The sequence below is a fragment of the Pezoporus wallicus genome, unplaced genomic scaffold, assembly GCF_028554395.1.
Source record: "Pezoporus wallicus isolate ANWC-B61680 ecotype Strahan unplaced genomic scaffold, APGP_CSIRO_Pwel_v1 contig_13954, whole genome shotgun sequence".
Classification (NCBI taxonomy): Eukaryota; Metazoa; Chordata; class Aves; order Psittaciformes; family Psittacidae; genus Pezoporus; species Pezoporus wallicus.
Window position 1 is genome coordinate 2937534 of NW_026638000.1, and position 17139 is coordinate 2954672.

At 43.2% G+C, this 17139-nt stretch overlaps 1 protein-coding gene and 1 long non-coding RNA gene across 3 annotated transcripts in view; one reads left to right on the forward strand and one right to left on the reverse strand.

The window, feature by feature from the left end:
* LOC130598839 (uncharacterized) overlaps positions 1 to 1476 on the forward strand; it is a 59755-nt gene extending 58279 nt beyond the window's left edge. Inside the window, exon 2 of the long non-coding RNA XR_008972096.1 lies at positions 616 to 1476. This is a non-coding gene — a long non-coding RNA (uncharacterized LOC130598839). The remainder of the gene's footprint in view (positions 1 to 615) is intronic.
* DOCK1 (dedicator of cytokinesis 1) overlaps positions 1 to 17139 on the reverse strand; it is a 315270-nt gene that overhangs the window by 214330 nt on the left and 83801 nt on the right. For both annotated transcript variants that reach the window (XM_057408682.1, XM_057408683.1), the window contains exons 24-27: positions 17056 to 17126; positions 15558 to 15664; positions 8632 to 8759; positions 7382 to 7477 (exon numbers count right to left, since the gene is read on the reverse strand). In XM_057408682.1, the coding sequence (XP_057264665.1) occupies positions 7382 to 7477; positions 8632 to 8759; positions 15558 to 15664; positions 17056 to 17126 (402 nt within the window). The remainder of the gene's footprint in view (positions 1 to 7381; positions 7478 to 8631; positions 8760 to 15557; positions 15665 to 17055; positions 17127 to 17139) is intronic.

The following is a 17139-nucleotide window of genomic DNA, read 5'->3' on the forward strand; positions in this document are numbered from 1 at the left end:
ATTGAAGGTGTTTTGGTTCACACTGTTTCTCCTCTTAGTTCAGCATCAAATCCATTAAGGAATATCACTTGCTTCCCCCCCCCCCCCCCCCAAAGCAAAGAGAAGGAAGTAAAAATGGGTAGAGAAGTGCGGAAGCAGCCTATGTCCAGCTCCAAATTAATCTCAGTATGCTTTAATGGAATAAGGTCACCTTTACAGGTAACCTTCAAGAGGGCTACGAGTTCTTGTACATAGCAACCAAAATCCCCACATATTTTTGTGAAAGCTGAAGGATTAGGAAGGGGATCCTGTGGACCAGGATGGAAGTGCAATTGTTTCCATGTGGAAAAGAAACACGTGTTTCATGTACTTTATATTGTTTATAACTGGAAACGTTTCAGAGTTTACACAACAGCTCATCCAACATGCTTTAGAACCCCAAATATTTCCTAAAAAGAATATATTTTTTTCCTAAACAGAAAGAGCAACTATGGACATACAACTATAACAGTATTCAGTCTTATTTTTAAATAGTGTTAAGAATTCATGAGCTCATCCATGCAAAAACGCCTAAACTGAGGTTTCTTTTAATCAAATCAGTGCATCCCTCAATGGCAATCAGTTATAGATTATAAGTGTCACTGAATCAGTAGCTTTTCCCCATAAGCCTGTTCTGAATGTTCTAGCGTGACACAAAACTGAACTGGTTTTACGTTACTGACTCACACAGAGACCAATGTTCTGCAACCCCTTCAAAGGACAGAGGAGAAGTCACTGGTGAAGCGTCTCAAGAGCTCAAAGTGGAAGTTCTTACAGCGTGTTCTCTGCATGGGCAGGTTATTTTCTTACCAAGTTGCAGATTTTTAGTTTTATACATGTTTTTAAGACTGGGAAAGCCAACATCCATCTAGAGCCTTGCTTTTCACAATGACATCTCGGGTCCTGTCCTACCATCCCATGGGATTTGTAATAAAACCTTTTTGCAAGTGTGGAAAACGCATCATCTTGTATTACCTTTAGAATCACTCCGGCTCAGGTTAGATAGACACTGAAAGAAAACCCCTCATTCTTTAGAGCTTTTAGTTCCATGTGACTGACAAAGCTATTCTCCCCCTAACTTAGGAGACCGTACAAAGTGCAGGTAGGAGGTTACAGCAAAGAAAATGCACCTTTACCTTCCACATGGCACATAACATCGCTTTGCCGAGTTCACTGATACGCTCCATACACTGATTTGCTATATGCACCTCTCCCATCTCATGCTTAATAATGATTTTTAGTCAATAAATACTGCAGTGATTTTCTATTACTTGCTATTTCCTGAGTCCGTATGATTTCCATTAAGCGGCAGTTACGTTCTTGGGTTTAGAGCTATTAGGAAACACTATTCCTGTGGGTAGCACTTGTTTTCTTCAAGACAGAAAAAGTCACTGTAAAAATAGTTTAAGAATCAGGATAAACTGAAACAAAAATCATGATTAAAACTGGAAAATCCTACCATTGGTACAAAGTGTTTGCTTTTTCTTGCTTAAGATGCAAAACCACCGTCGATGCCTTTTAATTACACTCTGTGTTTTAAAGGTTAATCACTGCTTCAAAATCTAATAGGTTCATTTTTCATGAACACCTTCAAATCAAGCAGGCTGTTAGGTTGCACCATTTCTTTAGCAGCTGTAAAATAGCAGGGCTTCTATATTACTACTGGGATTTGTTAACTGGATTGCCACTCAAAATATGACTGCTACACCGACACCATTCTGCTCCCATAGACTGAAACAGACTGCATGGAAGAGTTTTGAGGATGATCTCAGCATCCATAAAATAGAGCTGTGGCTTATTAAAAATAATTGGAGTGCCAGAAATTCGCTGTCCATTGGTGGAGGTGAGTGCAGTTTGTTCTGATGAACATGAGGAGGGCACACTCCATACCCACTCACTGCGTGGGTGATAGCAGAAGAGCTCAGTGTTAGTGATGGAACAAAAGCACTGCCATCATTCAGATGCCACTTCCACGTTTGTGAAATGAAGGTTGCAATACATAATTTCACATGGGTTTGATAAGAAATCATGCAATTCACTAAAACAAACTATACATTTTTACACCACAGAGGTCTGGGGAAGAAAATGAGGCTCCCTCCAATACTTTGGAACCCACTGACCCCAAACTTCACAGATTTCAGGCACAGAAAGACAATTTACATCCAGCTTCAAGTCCTAAGTAACTTCAGCCTCAGAAATCTCTTCAATAACCATCAATAACTCATATTTTACTTAGACCTAGACTTGTATTTTACTGCCTTCCAGAAAGGCATTCTGCCAGGAAGATGACAAGGGATGGAGAATCCATCACTGCCTTTGACTGATCACTCCAGTGTTCACTTCCCACATCAGTGCCCTTGTTCTCTGCTCTGCTTTACACTTGTCACTCTCCAGTGCTGCCACCATCTCCTCTTTCCTTTGACAGATACAAACTTCACCCTACATAGATTCTCCTTCACTATCCCCAAGGGGCATCTCTAAATCTTCTAGGCTCAGGTCTCACCACAAACCCTTTTCTCTCTGATGACTTCAGTAGCATTTCTGGTTTGGTTTCATCACGTCCTTGTTTTAAAGTGTAGAGGAGGGGAAATAAGCAATATGGGAAACACTCCACTCATCAGTGAGTCAGGAAGTCCTCTCCTGACCAGTGCTTCCGAGTCACACAACCTGAGAGTATCTAAAAACCACATTTTATCACTGATCGCAGGAGGTGTTCACACTTTGTTTGCCATAAACCACTGTGTGCTCTTCAGAGCCGCTTTCAGTAGGGACAGAGTGTCCTGGGAGTCAGGCCACTTCCTACCTTCTTTGTTCTTCCATCTGAGAGTTGGATTGTTTTATCATTATCAAAATGGAATTAGATTTGTTGCACCACATAAAGGGACCAAGATGGTCTGTTTACACAGCGATCAGGGAGTCGCACAGCTCTGCCAACTGAAGCATCTTCCCAAAACTGCACACACACAGGGATCCAAACCCACCACCTGGATGTCCTTTCTGAAATTAGAAAGTTCAGAAACCAGCTTGTTTTGCTTGGCTTGGGAAGTGAAAAACATGCCAAGCTGATGGCCACAAGGAACTAGGGAGCAGCTGTGATTCATTTCGGACCTGCCAGTGTAGCTGGTCAATTCTGATTTACCGAAGGAGGGCAATATGCTGATTCGCATGGAACACAGCATTCAGCAGAAGTTACTAAGCAAGGAAAGAGATGGTTTGAAACTATCCTTCAGGCTTCAAGGAGTTACTCTCAGTTTAGGGGGTTTCTAGGTAATATTACATTAGGAAAAGCTCTTCTCTGTGAGGGTGCTGAGGCGCTGGCACAGGGTGCCCAGAGAAGCTGGGGCTGCCCCATCCCTGGCAGTGTTCAAGGCCAGGTTGGACACAGGGGCTTGGAGCAAGCTGCTCCAGTGGAAGGTGTCCCTGCCCGGGGCAGGGGTTGGAGCTGGAGGAGCTTTAAGGTCCCTTCCAACCCAAACCAGTCCAGGATTTTAAGATTCTAAACACATTCAGTAGGAGACATTTTGTGACCTGGTTGTAGGTGACTTCTTGCTGCACCACAAGTTCCAGGCATGTGCAGAAGTAGCCCAACAGCAAACTGATGTGAGCAGCAACTAACCCCAACCTCACATCAGGCACCTCGGCACCCAGAGGTTGCATCTAGTTAACTACAATGCCACATAGAACCTTCTACTCAGCCAGTAAATGGATCAAAATCACATGTGAGGCTTACAGAGGAAAAAGTAGCCAGAAATAATGAGTATTAAAAGGGTGACAAGGCTTTTTCTTGCATGTTAAAGACTCATTTTATGTGGCAGCCTGGAAACTGATGTTAATCCCCAAAGATATAAGTTCACTGCTTTCATTGAAACGACCTGTGTAAGTGGCCAGACTGTGCTTAATCTTCATTAATACACACACTGGTGACACTGAGGGTTTGGGTCTTTAATAAGTTCTTAAGGCTAGAAGAGAGCAAGCAGTATCACAGACGTTCACTTAAAGTCTTCTTGCTACCAACTCCTACCAAAATCAGGGTCAAATCAGGTTTTAATCTCTTGCTTACACTCTATGTATTGGCTATGTTTGCTTCTTACAACGGGTCTTTGAAGATAATTCTCTTTGAAGGTGTACGATAAAAACAGCTTGTGGGTTTTATCTAGAAACACATTTAAGGAAGCAAATACGTAAAGAAAAGGTGTACAAAGTCAAAAGGCACTACTGGAGAATCGTTCCAGTCTGTTCAACGCTGCAGGAAAAGGCACCTCGTGCAATTAAACATGGAGAAACTGCAATCTAAAGGTTTAACAGACAAACTTTGCCACCAACGTGAAATAACGGCCTTGAAGAAGCTGAAGAGCAAAACCCTTTAGACAGTCCTACCCCATACCAATGCCTCCCATATTCTGACTGAGACACAGGTGTCAGGTAAGTTACTCAAATCCTTTCTTATTTCCTGGACCAAGGTGGAACATTCATTAACACAGGGAAGCAAATACATCGGAAATAGACTGTGGTGCTGGTACTGCCACCGCAACCTTATGTTGACGGTCAGGGATTTAGTTCAACTCATTCATCTTTCATCAATGCTCTTCCAAAGGAAACTGACCTGGTAACAGTCACTCGGGATCAGCCATACAGAACCCTCCCCCCCATGTTACAATGTAGAGAAAGTCCTTTGAATTATTTATGGTAGTTATCCTTCTGAAACCATAAATCCAGCATCACATCCCCGTTACAGCAGCGCATGTAGCAACCCCTCCTTCTGTTGTTAGTGAACAGAAAGCATGTCATGTTTAAGGACTCCACCTCCTCTGCCTCTGTTCCAAGGCCATTTTCTCTTGAGCACTTCAATTCTTGACAATCCTCCACTGATCACATCGAATTCCATCCCCTCAGAGACACCACCTCCCGCTCACCTACCACACAGTTGGAAACAACACCGATGGAAGTCATGCAAGCACCAAACTCAGAAGGGCATATGAAGAGTATCATTAAAACAGAAATCAAAATGATTCCACCAGCAACTGTCTTTGGGATCTACAGAGGTAAAACATGAAAGTTCACCCATGCAAAATACCACAGTTGTTCCATAAGGATTAGAACTGAGGTTTATAAAGAATGGAAATCAAACAAGGTTGATTGCCACCGTAAGGGGATTGTGAACGTGTCCCTATATTGTTGCCAAAGAGAAAAGAAGTCTTCTCCTGGTCGAAATGCACCACGTCTTCCATTTGTTTGAGCTCTTCAAAGCAGGATGCTCAGAGGAATGCTTCCAGAACTGAGCTGAAAGCTTAATCTTAATATATATATATTTCACTCTAGAGGAATAGATGCCAATTTCTCACCATTTCTGATCCAAGGTAGATTTTTAATATTTAAAGTGTATTATGCAACAGCAGTTTTGGATGCAGATGCCCTAAGCTCAGTATTTCAAGGTGAAAACACTCCAGCTTTGGTACACCACTACAGCTATATTTACGTAAGGAACAATTTGCTACGTCCTGTATCTTACCTCTTTTGACAAGGTTATCCTTGCTTGAACTATGCCTCTGTAAGATCCTTTATTTGTAACATTCCTTCCTCCTACTCCTCCTCTATGGCTCATTCCCTGATATAAGCTCCAGGTGAAACTCTGCTAGCGTTGACAGAAGAAAATTAATGCATAAATTCAACCTGACTCTGATCCAAGAGGGGTCAGGCTCTTGCTTGCTCATTGTCACTCCATTTACTCCCCCTACTTTGCTGACACTACAAAAATGAAGTGGTACCTGTTGATCAGAGGGCATCCTTTCGACCACAGACTGAATTTTAAGCTAGGAGTAAGTACTCATGGAAAATACCCAGCCCCATTAACACTCATCCCATAATTACAGAGTATGTAGATAGAGGGAGTTCAAGCTGCATTCATGAGCACTACAGATATTCTTAATTACAACTGCACTTAGTTAAAACATACACAGGATTTTATCAAATATAATTTGATAAATGCAAAAGGAATAATTAAAGTTGTTAAATATCATCTAAGGCACGATCATCAAAACAGTAATTATTCACATTCACACTGTAGCTGATGAAGTTTCCTGTAGGGATGGCTTAGAAGGCTAATCCTTCTGCGCTACTTCCAACCCAAACCAAGCCAAACTGAGGGAAGCGGTCAAGTCTTGTACCCTTATAGAGAGTTAATGTATCTATTCTGCATATTGTTGATAATTCCTGTGGTAACACACAAAGTAATAACATAAACCTTTTGACTTCCTTTCGTTGTTACTGTACCCCAGCACTAGAATATTCTGTAGGAATGATCTCTACTTATCGCCATTTCTTTCTCCGACAATAGACCTGGTGATCCATTACCACCTTCTCACAGTAAAAACCATCAGTACAAATCAAATCAATGACTGAAGGTGAAAGTAAAGTTTGTGGGTGATGCACGAAAGACAAAAATAAGACTTTAGGATGTTTGCCAACACAAGCAGCACCATGAGCCAAGTAAATGGGACACCAGTAGGTAAGATGCTATGAGCAGGCTCTGTCCTCTGCACAAGTCAAATATCACTGTGTGCAATTACAGAGAGAAATACAATTAGAAAAGAAATAGGAGATCAAACAGAGAATGGACTCGGATACCTGGCCAACAAACTCATTTTCAAGAAAGAAATCATTGCAGCAAACCAAAATGAACCAAATCAGTGTAGATCAGAAGGATGACTATACAGACAGATGAAAAACCTGGTCCGCTCTGACCAATTCCCTGTGCATCAGTTGCCAGATGCAGACTCATAAGGAAGAATAGCAGGTAAAGGCAAACACACAGCAAGCCTCCAAAACCACACTAAGATCTATCCCTGGTTTAGATATCAACAGGCCGAGCTAATTGTCATTATTTAGACCAATAGTATTGATACACTTAAATTCAAATGCCATAATTCAAGTTACGTTTGCAAAACGTAAGAATATGGGGCTTTATACTTCAGTCATTCAAATACAGCCACTACCTTGGTGTCAGTTGTAGTCCAAAAAGGCAGGTACATCCTTGTAGGGTGAAGTGATTGCTAATAACAAACACACAACTCTTATTTCCACACTCTTCAACTGGCTAATTACAAATAACACGTCATTTTGGTTAACAGAGACATCTCAAATCTGCCTCATCACAGGGCCACTGAGATTTTGAAGTACTTCTTTCTCCCCCCCTATGTAAACCACCTAAAAAAAAAACCCACAAGCCAGTTTCACAGCTTACTGAACACAAAGACAGTTACAGAAGGTTTTGATTGCTTTGGGTCACCTGGGATTGGAATCCTATTACAGTCAGGTTCCAAAAGATGTGACAGAGGTATTTAAGTTTACATCAAGAGACACTTACAATGAGCTCGGAATCACGTCCCATGGAAATGACTGTTCTGTTTACTGTCCTCAATAGCTTCTCCATGATTATCTGGACATGTCGTTGCGTTGGCCCCTAAGGAAAAGGAATAAATTAGTGGTAACTAGATGCAACAGACACCAATACAACTGAACTACTTCTGTTTGCCTTTAAGTCTGTCTTGTGGAAGTGAAATAAAACACTGCTCTTGATCAAAAGCAGAAAATCAAATCTCCCATTTTAACAAACACCACAGAAAGTCTATTTTATTAATACACGTCACTGATAAGTTGACACATAGCGTTAGTTATTTGAATGAAAAGCAAGTCCCTGGAAATCCAGCAAAGCTCACGGCATTTGGTTACCTCATCATTTTATCTTCCCAAGTCACTTTTCCAGCATCCAAAGCCTACAGGCATTACCACATCCTGGGGCTGTTCTGCAACAGCCCAATTAAAGGGAACAGGAAAGCAAAGCACAACGCTTTGGTTGAGGACCTGAGATTTCAGTCAGTTGTTCCAAATTAGTATTTGTGTATTAGAGGTAATCTGCAACTTAAGAGTTGAACACAAAATATTCAGGGCAACCAGCTTCTAAGACCAAGGTCAGAAGCCTCATGCAGAATGATGCCACCAGGAACTGAAGCCAAAAAACACATGAGAAAAGAGAAAGAGATGAGCTCTGCTCCAACTTGTACTTTATAAACAGGCTTCTTTATGGCTCTCATTAGTCTGAAGGAGATGACTTCAAAAGGGGCCCTGAGAGGGAAAGGGGACACAATTCCACATCCAACGTTTGTGTTTTCCCAGATAATTATCTAAAGCAAACAGTGTCTTTGTGCTGATCCTTGATGAACCAAACATCCCGATTAACCGCTGTCCTTCCTGCCCTGGATCTGTGTAATAACCCACATTTTATCACTGGATTATGCTCAGTTACCAAAGGCTAAATACCATGAAAAAGAAAGATTAAACTCTTAACAATATCAATTTATTATCTATACAATATCTGCAAAAATGTTATTGGATAGCAGCGCTACACTGGATGTGCCTCAAACAGTAGGAACCATCCTGAGATGTCACACAACACATCCTCATCACTGGATACCTAAGAGGAAGGCTTAAGAGACACTGGTTTGGGGAATAAACAACAAAAGAACATCTAAGCCATCAGGAGTTACCTGCTCGATTCATTCCACTAAGATCCATTTCTTTTAAGTGTTAATCATCACAGAACCACACAATACTCACCACATCCTTCTTGTACAGCACTTCCAGGATGTTACTCAGCAGCTGGCAGCAAGCCTCCAAATCTTCTTGTCTTTCCAAGTGATACTTCAGCTGGTCCGTCATTGTTGGCAGCAAGATTTCCCTGCAGTCTGCACACAAAACACAAGGTTACATACACAGCTTTAAATAACCTCATAGCGCTGCCTAAATAGCCAAGCTGCTTCAGTGCTTACACAGGACCAGAGAACCTGGGAAAAGATGATAACTTCCAGATTTCCAGTCACTTTCCTTTCAACCAAAAGCATAAAAACCTGCAAAAACTGTGAGCAAGTGAAAATGAAGTCATGAGGTTAAGAATGCCTGGATAGGAGCCACCATCCCGCCCATCCCAGTTCTGCAAAGTACCCGAGTGGTCCCACTGAAAGAGGTAACTGAGAAAGGGCAAACTGAGAGATAAAGCAGAAGCTCTTCCCTGGGAGGCTGCTGAGGCGCTGGCACAGGGTGCCCAGAGAAGCTGTGGCTGCCCCATCCCTGGCAGTGTTCAAGGCCAGGTTGGACACAGGGGCTTGGAGCAAGCTGCTCTAGTGGAAGGTGTCCCTGCCCGTGGCACGGGTTGGAGCTGGGTGAGCTTTAAGGTCCCTTCCAACCCAAACCAGTCTGGGATTCTGTGACTCCCAGGTCATTGGTGATCACAGCCTTCAGCATCCTACAGAGGAGGGAAGAGTTCTAGGGGGAGCAGCTCCATGAGCTCACCCCTAGGGCAAGATACCCAGCACAAAGGCTGGTAATCCTGCTCCCACAGACTGTACAATGGGGAAAAGTAAAGGTCACTGACCGAAAAACAGCAACAAAACCCCATGCTATAATGCAGAATAGAGAGCACTCCACCTTCACAAGATGTTAGAGAGGAACTGAAAGACTCATTCTCATCCTGCCTTGTAAACTCACATGTACAGGATGAGAAATAACAGTCTTCAAGTATACCCAAACTCTAGTAGATCAAGAGAAATACTCATCAGTCTTAAGTGACTTACATAAGTACAATGCACAAGTGGCCTCTCATTCAAAGAAAGTTCTTTGAAGGGTGTAGAGACAGGGCTTGGAGCAAGCTGCTCCAGTGGAAGGTGTCCCTGCCCATGGCTGGGATTGGAACAGGATGAACTTCAAGGTTCCTTCCAACCCAAACTGTTCTATGATTCTATGAGATCATATTTTAAGTGCATCATATCTTGATTACTTCGACGTACAAAAGAGGAAAGTTTAACCTTCCTCAGCCTGCCTGTCACAAACCCCTCCGGGCCCTGATTAATGGGCAACCTTGATAAATCCATAGTCTATAACATTAGTCTCCTGCTCTAAAGCCAGCCCTGTGATAGCTCACGAGGATGATGCACAATGATTACAGACAGCAGTAATTTGACATCTGTTCTCTACTGCTCAAGTCCAACCCCCAGTGATTAATGCCACAGGAATGTGCAGCAAGAATAAAATATTAATCTTTATAAAAGGATGCTCAGGAGGCATTAGCAACTCCGGAGCATCCGAGCAAAGACTTCCAATGAAGCACTGGCACCAGAACTCTGCTGAAGCTAAACACATGCAAGACATTGCTGTTAATTTGAAATCATTTCATTTGGAGGGACACTGGCAAACGCATTTCTTTATTTTATGGCTCATTTAGTTAATGTAGCCAGGAAAACACAACCTGTGCTTACTAACCTGTGCTTGCCATTTCAGTCGTAATAAAACAATGAAGGGGGCCTATAAGGATGCTGGAGAGGGACTCTTCATCAGGGACTGTAGCAATAGGACAAGGGGCGATGGGTTCAAACTGAAACAGGGGGAGGTCAGGATAGATCTAAGGAAGAAGCTCTTCCCTGTGAGGGTGCTGAGGCGCTGGCACAGGGTGCCCAGAGAAGCTGTGGCTGCCCCATCCCTGGCAGTGTTCAAGGCCAGGTTGGACACAGGGGCTTGGAGCAAGCTGCTCTAGTGGAAGGGGTCCCTGCCCATGGCAGGGGTTGGAGCTGGATGTTCACAGAATGGCTTGGGTTGGGAAGGACCTTAAGATTGTTTTAGGATTATTAAGGTCCCTTTCAACCCAAACCGTTCTATGATTCTGTTATAAGAACTCTTATAAATGCTATATGCTGTCTACTCATATTTAATAGACTAACAATTTCCTAACTAAGAGTACAGCAGCTACACAGCTCACTTGGTAATTAGCTGGAAGTCATTTGTAAAGCAAAGCAACAGAGAATACAAACAACTCCATGGGACAAAGCAAATCAGACAAATCACTATTTACACAAACCCAAGCTTGTGACGTTTGCAAGGATGAGACACAACCACCACCAGCAATTAATTACATATTGAGGGCTGAAAACATGCATCAGGTTATCAGAAACTGCTCCACACTCGTTTATACATTCATACTTACATTTAGATGTACTCATAGAGGAGATTTGCACAAAGCAATTGCTTCAGGTGCTACCTTAAAGAAACGCTGCCTTTGGTCTGGGGTTTGAAGTGAGTGGGGTTTGGAAGGGAGAGGGAGACGAAAGGAAGAAGAGCTGCAGGGTTGGACTCAAGCAAAAGCTTTACAGAAAGGATTGTGTGTGCACTGAAAGAGATTAATGTAAATTACTGTGGTAGGGGAATAAGTGTTACTTAATATCTGCTTTTAATTCTATATGGCCATACAGTTATTTTTGTGTAATTATTATATATTCAGAGATATATCTGAAGGGGGCCTATAGGGATGCTGGGGAGGGACTCTTCATTAGGGACTGCAGTGACAGGACAAGGGGTAACGGGTTCAAACTGAAACAGGGGAAGTTTAGATTGGATCTAAGGAGGAAATTCTTTCCTATGAGGGTGGTGAGGCACTGGAATGGGTTGCCCAGGGAGGTTGTGAATGCTCCATCCCTGGCAATGTTCAAGATCAGGTTGGAGGAGGCCTTGGGTGCCATGGTTTAGTGTGAGGTGTCCCTGGTTGGAACTTGATGATCTTAAGGTCCTCTCCAGCCCTAACTATTCTATGATTCTATGTTTATACCGATACCTACAATATCATATTTGTATTGCATACATAAGTAGATATTGATATGCTTATGCCCTAAGCCAAATACATATATGTTTGTCCACACCAGTACATTTAAGGCTGTATTCAACCCTCAAAATCAAGTAACTTGCTGTTTCAGGATGTTAATCACTGGTGATAGAAAATGCTTTTGTGCATGCAAAAAGCTGCACCCAAGTAGCACAGATGAATACTGGGGTGTTTCAATGAGCTTTTGGAAGCATCCAGCCCCTATGGAAAGGGCTCCTGATGATCTTAAAGGTCTTTTCCATCCTAGCTGATTGTATGGTAAGTTTCCTCTCTACAAAAATTAAGGAGTAGGACAGAATTAAATGAACTCCTCCACAGCAGAGACTGCACATCTCCCTGTTCACAACTATCCTTTATCCTGATGATATCTCTATCTGGGCAGCATCACACAACCACAGAATGGTTTGTGCTGGAAGAAACCTTAAAGCTCATACAGTTCCAACTCCCTGCCATGGGCAGGGACGCCTCACACTAGAGCAGCTTGCTCCAAGCCCTTTCCATTCTATGAAAAGTTACCTTTGATTTCATAAGGAAACCTATAAATTGCACATGACAGAACCAGAAAAGAACACATTTTCATAGAATCACAGAATCACAGAATAGTTAGGGATGGAAAGGACCTTAAGATCATCCAGTTCCAACTCCCTGCTGTGGGCAAGGACACCTCATGGCACCCAAGGCCTCATCCAACCTGGCCTTGAACACTGCCAGGGATGGAGCATTCACAACCTCCCTGGGCAACCCATTCCAGTGCCTCACCACCCTCACAGGAAAGAACTTCCTCCTTAGATCCAATCTAAACTTCCCCTGTTTAAGTTTGAACCCATTACCCCTTGTCCTGTCACTACAGTCCCTAATGAAGAGTCCCTCCCCAGCATCCCTATAGGCCCCCTTCAGATACTGGAAGGCTGCTCTGAGGTCTCCACGCAGCCTTCTCTTCTCCAGGCTGAACAGCCCCAACTTTCTCAGCCTATCTCCATACAGGAGGTGCTCCAGCCCCTGATCATCCCTGTGGCCTCCTCTGGACTTGTTCCAACAGTTCCATGTCCTTTTTATGTTGAGGACACCAGAACTGCACACAATGCTCCAGGTGAGGTCTCACAAGAGCAGAGTAGAGGGGCAGGATCACCTCCTTCGACCTGCTGGTCACGCTGCTTTTGATGCAGCCCAGGATACGGTTGCTTTCTGGGCTGCGAGCGCACACTGAAGCGGGCTCATGTTCATTTTCTCATCAACCAACACCAAGTCCTTCTCCTTGGGCTGCTCTGAATCTCTTCTCTGCCCACCCTGTAGCTGTACCTGGGATTGCTCCAGCCCAGGTGTAGGGTGTATTTTAGAGCCTTGCCCTGGGTTCAGCCTTGTCCTTTTTAAAGCCATACGAACCACAACACCTCACTACATTCTCATCCAAGGTCCCAAACTCAGATTCCATAAGGACACCCTGATAAGATCCAAAACCCATTAAGTAGCAGTGTTCAGTCAAGAAACCTTGGCCGAGTTCAGACTGATGACCCTGCCATTAAACCAGATGCATTTACATTCCTCAGGAGCTCAGTAATGCTGGACTGTACCTTTAGCTGCAACCACATGGCTGAGGTAAAGAGGTTTAAAAAGCCAACCAGCCACACACAATTCCTCCTTTCACCTCTGAGAGTGAAACTGTTTGACTAAGGGAAGTCAACGATTAATACAGTAAACACATAATGTGCCCCTATAGCCTTCCTTAGGAGGGCTTTTTATAGCCAGAACTTCTTGGTTTGAGTTAGCTCCTATCCAAGTAAGTTCAGTATACTCCAGGATATTACTGACTTCTGCCCCAGAGACCTTGCAGCCTAAAAGCAGCCAGGAGAAGGAAAAGACTACTACACAGACAGTGAGCTGAAAATGAGTGAAGGAGTAACATGGGTGTACATATCTGAAAGAGCAAAGTGCTCTTAGGATTTTACCAGGCCCCAACACCAGTGACTCCATCTCCATTCCTCCTTTTTATTCTTGCAAACCCTGCTGTTGAGAATAAAACCGTTTGATTTGGCTCATCAGGGCTGAATAATTTCAACAGGACATCTCCAAAGAGCAGATCAAGCCGAACCGCCTTTGGACTTGCTGGTGCAGCACATGGGGACATCGCTGGTAGACTCTCAGAGATTCATTCTTTACTTCATCACCATCCATAACCACATGAAGTAAATTTACAACCTTGTTACACCTTGTTGCCCAAATGGGACTACAACTGTACTGGAGGCTTCCTTAGGGAAAAGCTCTATCTCAATCCTGAGAGGCTCGGAACCTCCAGGATCTTTTATCTTCCAGTCTTAATTCTCAGACTTCTTTCACTCAAAGTTAGAGGTTTAAACATGCACGTAACATGTATCGTGTACAGTCACTAATTTCACATGTACTTGCTATATATCATGAAGTTGGAAATAACCTCACTGGAAATACAGCCCAAATTAAGTGCCAAATTGCAAAGCTCAATTCTTTGGACATCGTTCTTCATTGCTACTAAGTCAAAAGGGAAAAATGAAGTGGAAAGAAGTGGAAAGAACACCACTATTTCTTTCCCCAGTGGTCAGTACCAGCCCCACACAATATCCCACCTTCTACCAGCGCTGCCCAACTGCAGTGAAATTGCAGCTTTGTGAAACGAAGGAACCTAACAGGTTGCAGCAGATTGAGTTGGCTTCATACTTGTTTGCCAAGAAGAAAATAGGAGTTACCAGATCCTGTACAAGTCACACAGCTGTGGTAAGAAAACCATGCAGATGAGACCCTCAGTGCCATGGGTTAGTGGTGGTCTTGGCAGCATCAAGGAACAATTGGACTTGATGATCTTTAAAGGTCATTTCCAACCCAGCTGATGCTATGATTCTGTGATTCCCTGATCTGGTCAAAGACCTGCCAGTACAAAGCCAACCCACCAAGATCAGTTTTCACACTGGAACCAGAAGAGTTTGTTGCATCAGCACTGTGCAACACGTGGTCCCAGCACTTCTGATTAGACAGAAGAACCCTTTCAGATTTCCTTTATCAGTGAACAGTTGCCCATTTGCTCCCTCATTACCTCCTTCTGACAGCACATAAACAGTTTAGGTTATTTTAACCCAAGTCATCCCAAGAAAGAATAACATGATTCACCTTATATGAAGAAATCTGTAAGACAAGAGCTCGAAGTTACCTTCCACTGGCTCACTAATATAAGAGGAGAAAATAAGCAACATGGATGAACAGCACACTGAGAAGTCTATATGCTGGTTTTCTTCAGCCAGGGAAAACTTAAAGGGAGAGAATGATGCTTCAGAAAGGAAGGACATGAAAAATTCCATTTTCTCCATAGAACTTCACCAAACACAAAAGCTGAATTCAGACCTTTTGATAAAATAAAGTTAATACACATGCCAATAACATGGGATGCCTAGTGCCCTTTTAAATTCAAAATGACAAGTTTTTACTTTCATAGAATCCCAGACTGGTTTGGGTTGGAAGGGACCTTAAAGCTCATCCAGCTCCAACCCCTGCCATAGGCAGGGACACCTTCCACTAGAGCAGCTTGCTCCAAGCCCCTGTGTCCAACCTGGCCTTGAACACTGCCAGGGATGGGGCAGCCACAGCTTCTCTGGGCACCCTGTGCCAGTGCCTCACTTCTTTATGATTTATAACCTGCACCAAGCATCAATTCGCATTTTTTCTTGTATTTGAAATCTTCTTGTTCTTCTAATGGAAGGACTTCAATTGAGTCCAACCTCCACCACGTTTGGCAGCAAGGACAAACCCTGTGCTAACAGAGTCCTGCAGACAATGAATAATGTGCCAGCTGAATGGTTGCAAAGGTCCTGCTTACCATGCTGCGTGAAGAGGTCGCTGTGAACTATTTCTATCAGGCAGTACAGCTTCTGGATTGTGAGCCGGCTTACGGGAACATTGAGGATGAACTCAGTGAAGAGTTTGCTATGTAGAAAGGGACAGGAAAAGATATGTTAATCACTACAAAACACATAAACATCCAGTAGAACGGAACAAGAGAAACAACTACACACATTTGGAACAAGCAAACTATTTTTTCCAGATGTAATAGAGTTTGTAAATAGCCACAGATTCCCAGCCTGGTTTGTGTTGGAAGGGACCTTAAAGCTCCTCCAGCTCCAACCCCTGCCACGAGCAGGGACCCCTTCCACTAGAGCAGCTTGCTCCAAGCCCCTGTGTCCAACCTGGCCTTGAACACTGCCAGGGATGGGGCAGCCACAACTTCTCTGGGCACCCTGTGCCAGCGCCTCAGCACCCTCACAGGGAAGAGCTTCTGCCTAAGAGCTCATCTCAGTCTCCCGTCGGGCAGGTTAAAGCCATTCCCCTTGGCCTGTCACTTCACACCCTTTAGTTTCTGCGCCTTTCTTTTGCCCTCTCTTGTATCTGTCCCATCTTTTTCCCAGTGCTTGAGGTGAAATGGGCCAAACCCTGCTGATTTCCATTTGGTCTCTTTTCCTGGTACTTTTTATTATCATGCATAAAATTTATACTGAATCCAGAAACTCCACAGTTAAGATGTACCCCCTGAGCCCACAGGAAGCATCCGTGTACACGTAAGAACTTCACAACACAGGAAGCAGAAAGCAAACGCCAGGTTCCTCAGTCCATTGGAACATTAGATGAGGATTACACTTACCTATTTCATTCCTATTTCATCTTTTTCCTCATTTTGACACAACAGATCACAAAGGAAAACAGGCAAAACATAGATGGGTTTGTGCAATCAAATTAGATGATATGTTCTATTTTTCCCAACATAATCACCCTGTAGTTGCACTGTGAAGGAGAAACTGTTCTTTTTTAACCTTTAAGTTAATAAAAGTTCTCCTGAAATACTGGTTTTGATTTGGTTTCTCTATTGCTTTTTCACTCTGACATCTTCCTCTTACCCTTTCTCTATTCACTAACAACGCTCCTGTGTTGATGAGCTACTGTCAATCCAGCACCAGGGTTCACTGAACAGAGTTCTTTACATTAAATTCATACTCGAAAGAGTGAAGCATCAAGGCGTGCTGGCAGCTGCCTGACTGATGATTCTTGCTATCTTATGACACGGCTGTAGTCAACAGGACCGCAGTGTTTGTCAGGACATTTGTCAAACCTCGATGCAGTACATGTCACTTGGAAACAGGCTATTTGTGCAGCCCTACAAATACTTGCAAGGGAACAAAGGTAATAAACCAAAGTGATAAAGCATCTCAGGTGATCGTATTTCATTGCCTCTGCACGTGTTTCTATTAATGCGTGTCTATACGTGCACGCACAGTAAAGATGCACACAAAGTTCACACTACACATTTCATGGACTCTACTCACCTCAGTTCTTTTGGGTCAAATACTAATTTCACATCATTGACAATAGCTGGCAAGTATTTCAGTGCTGCCCCCTAAGAAAAACAA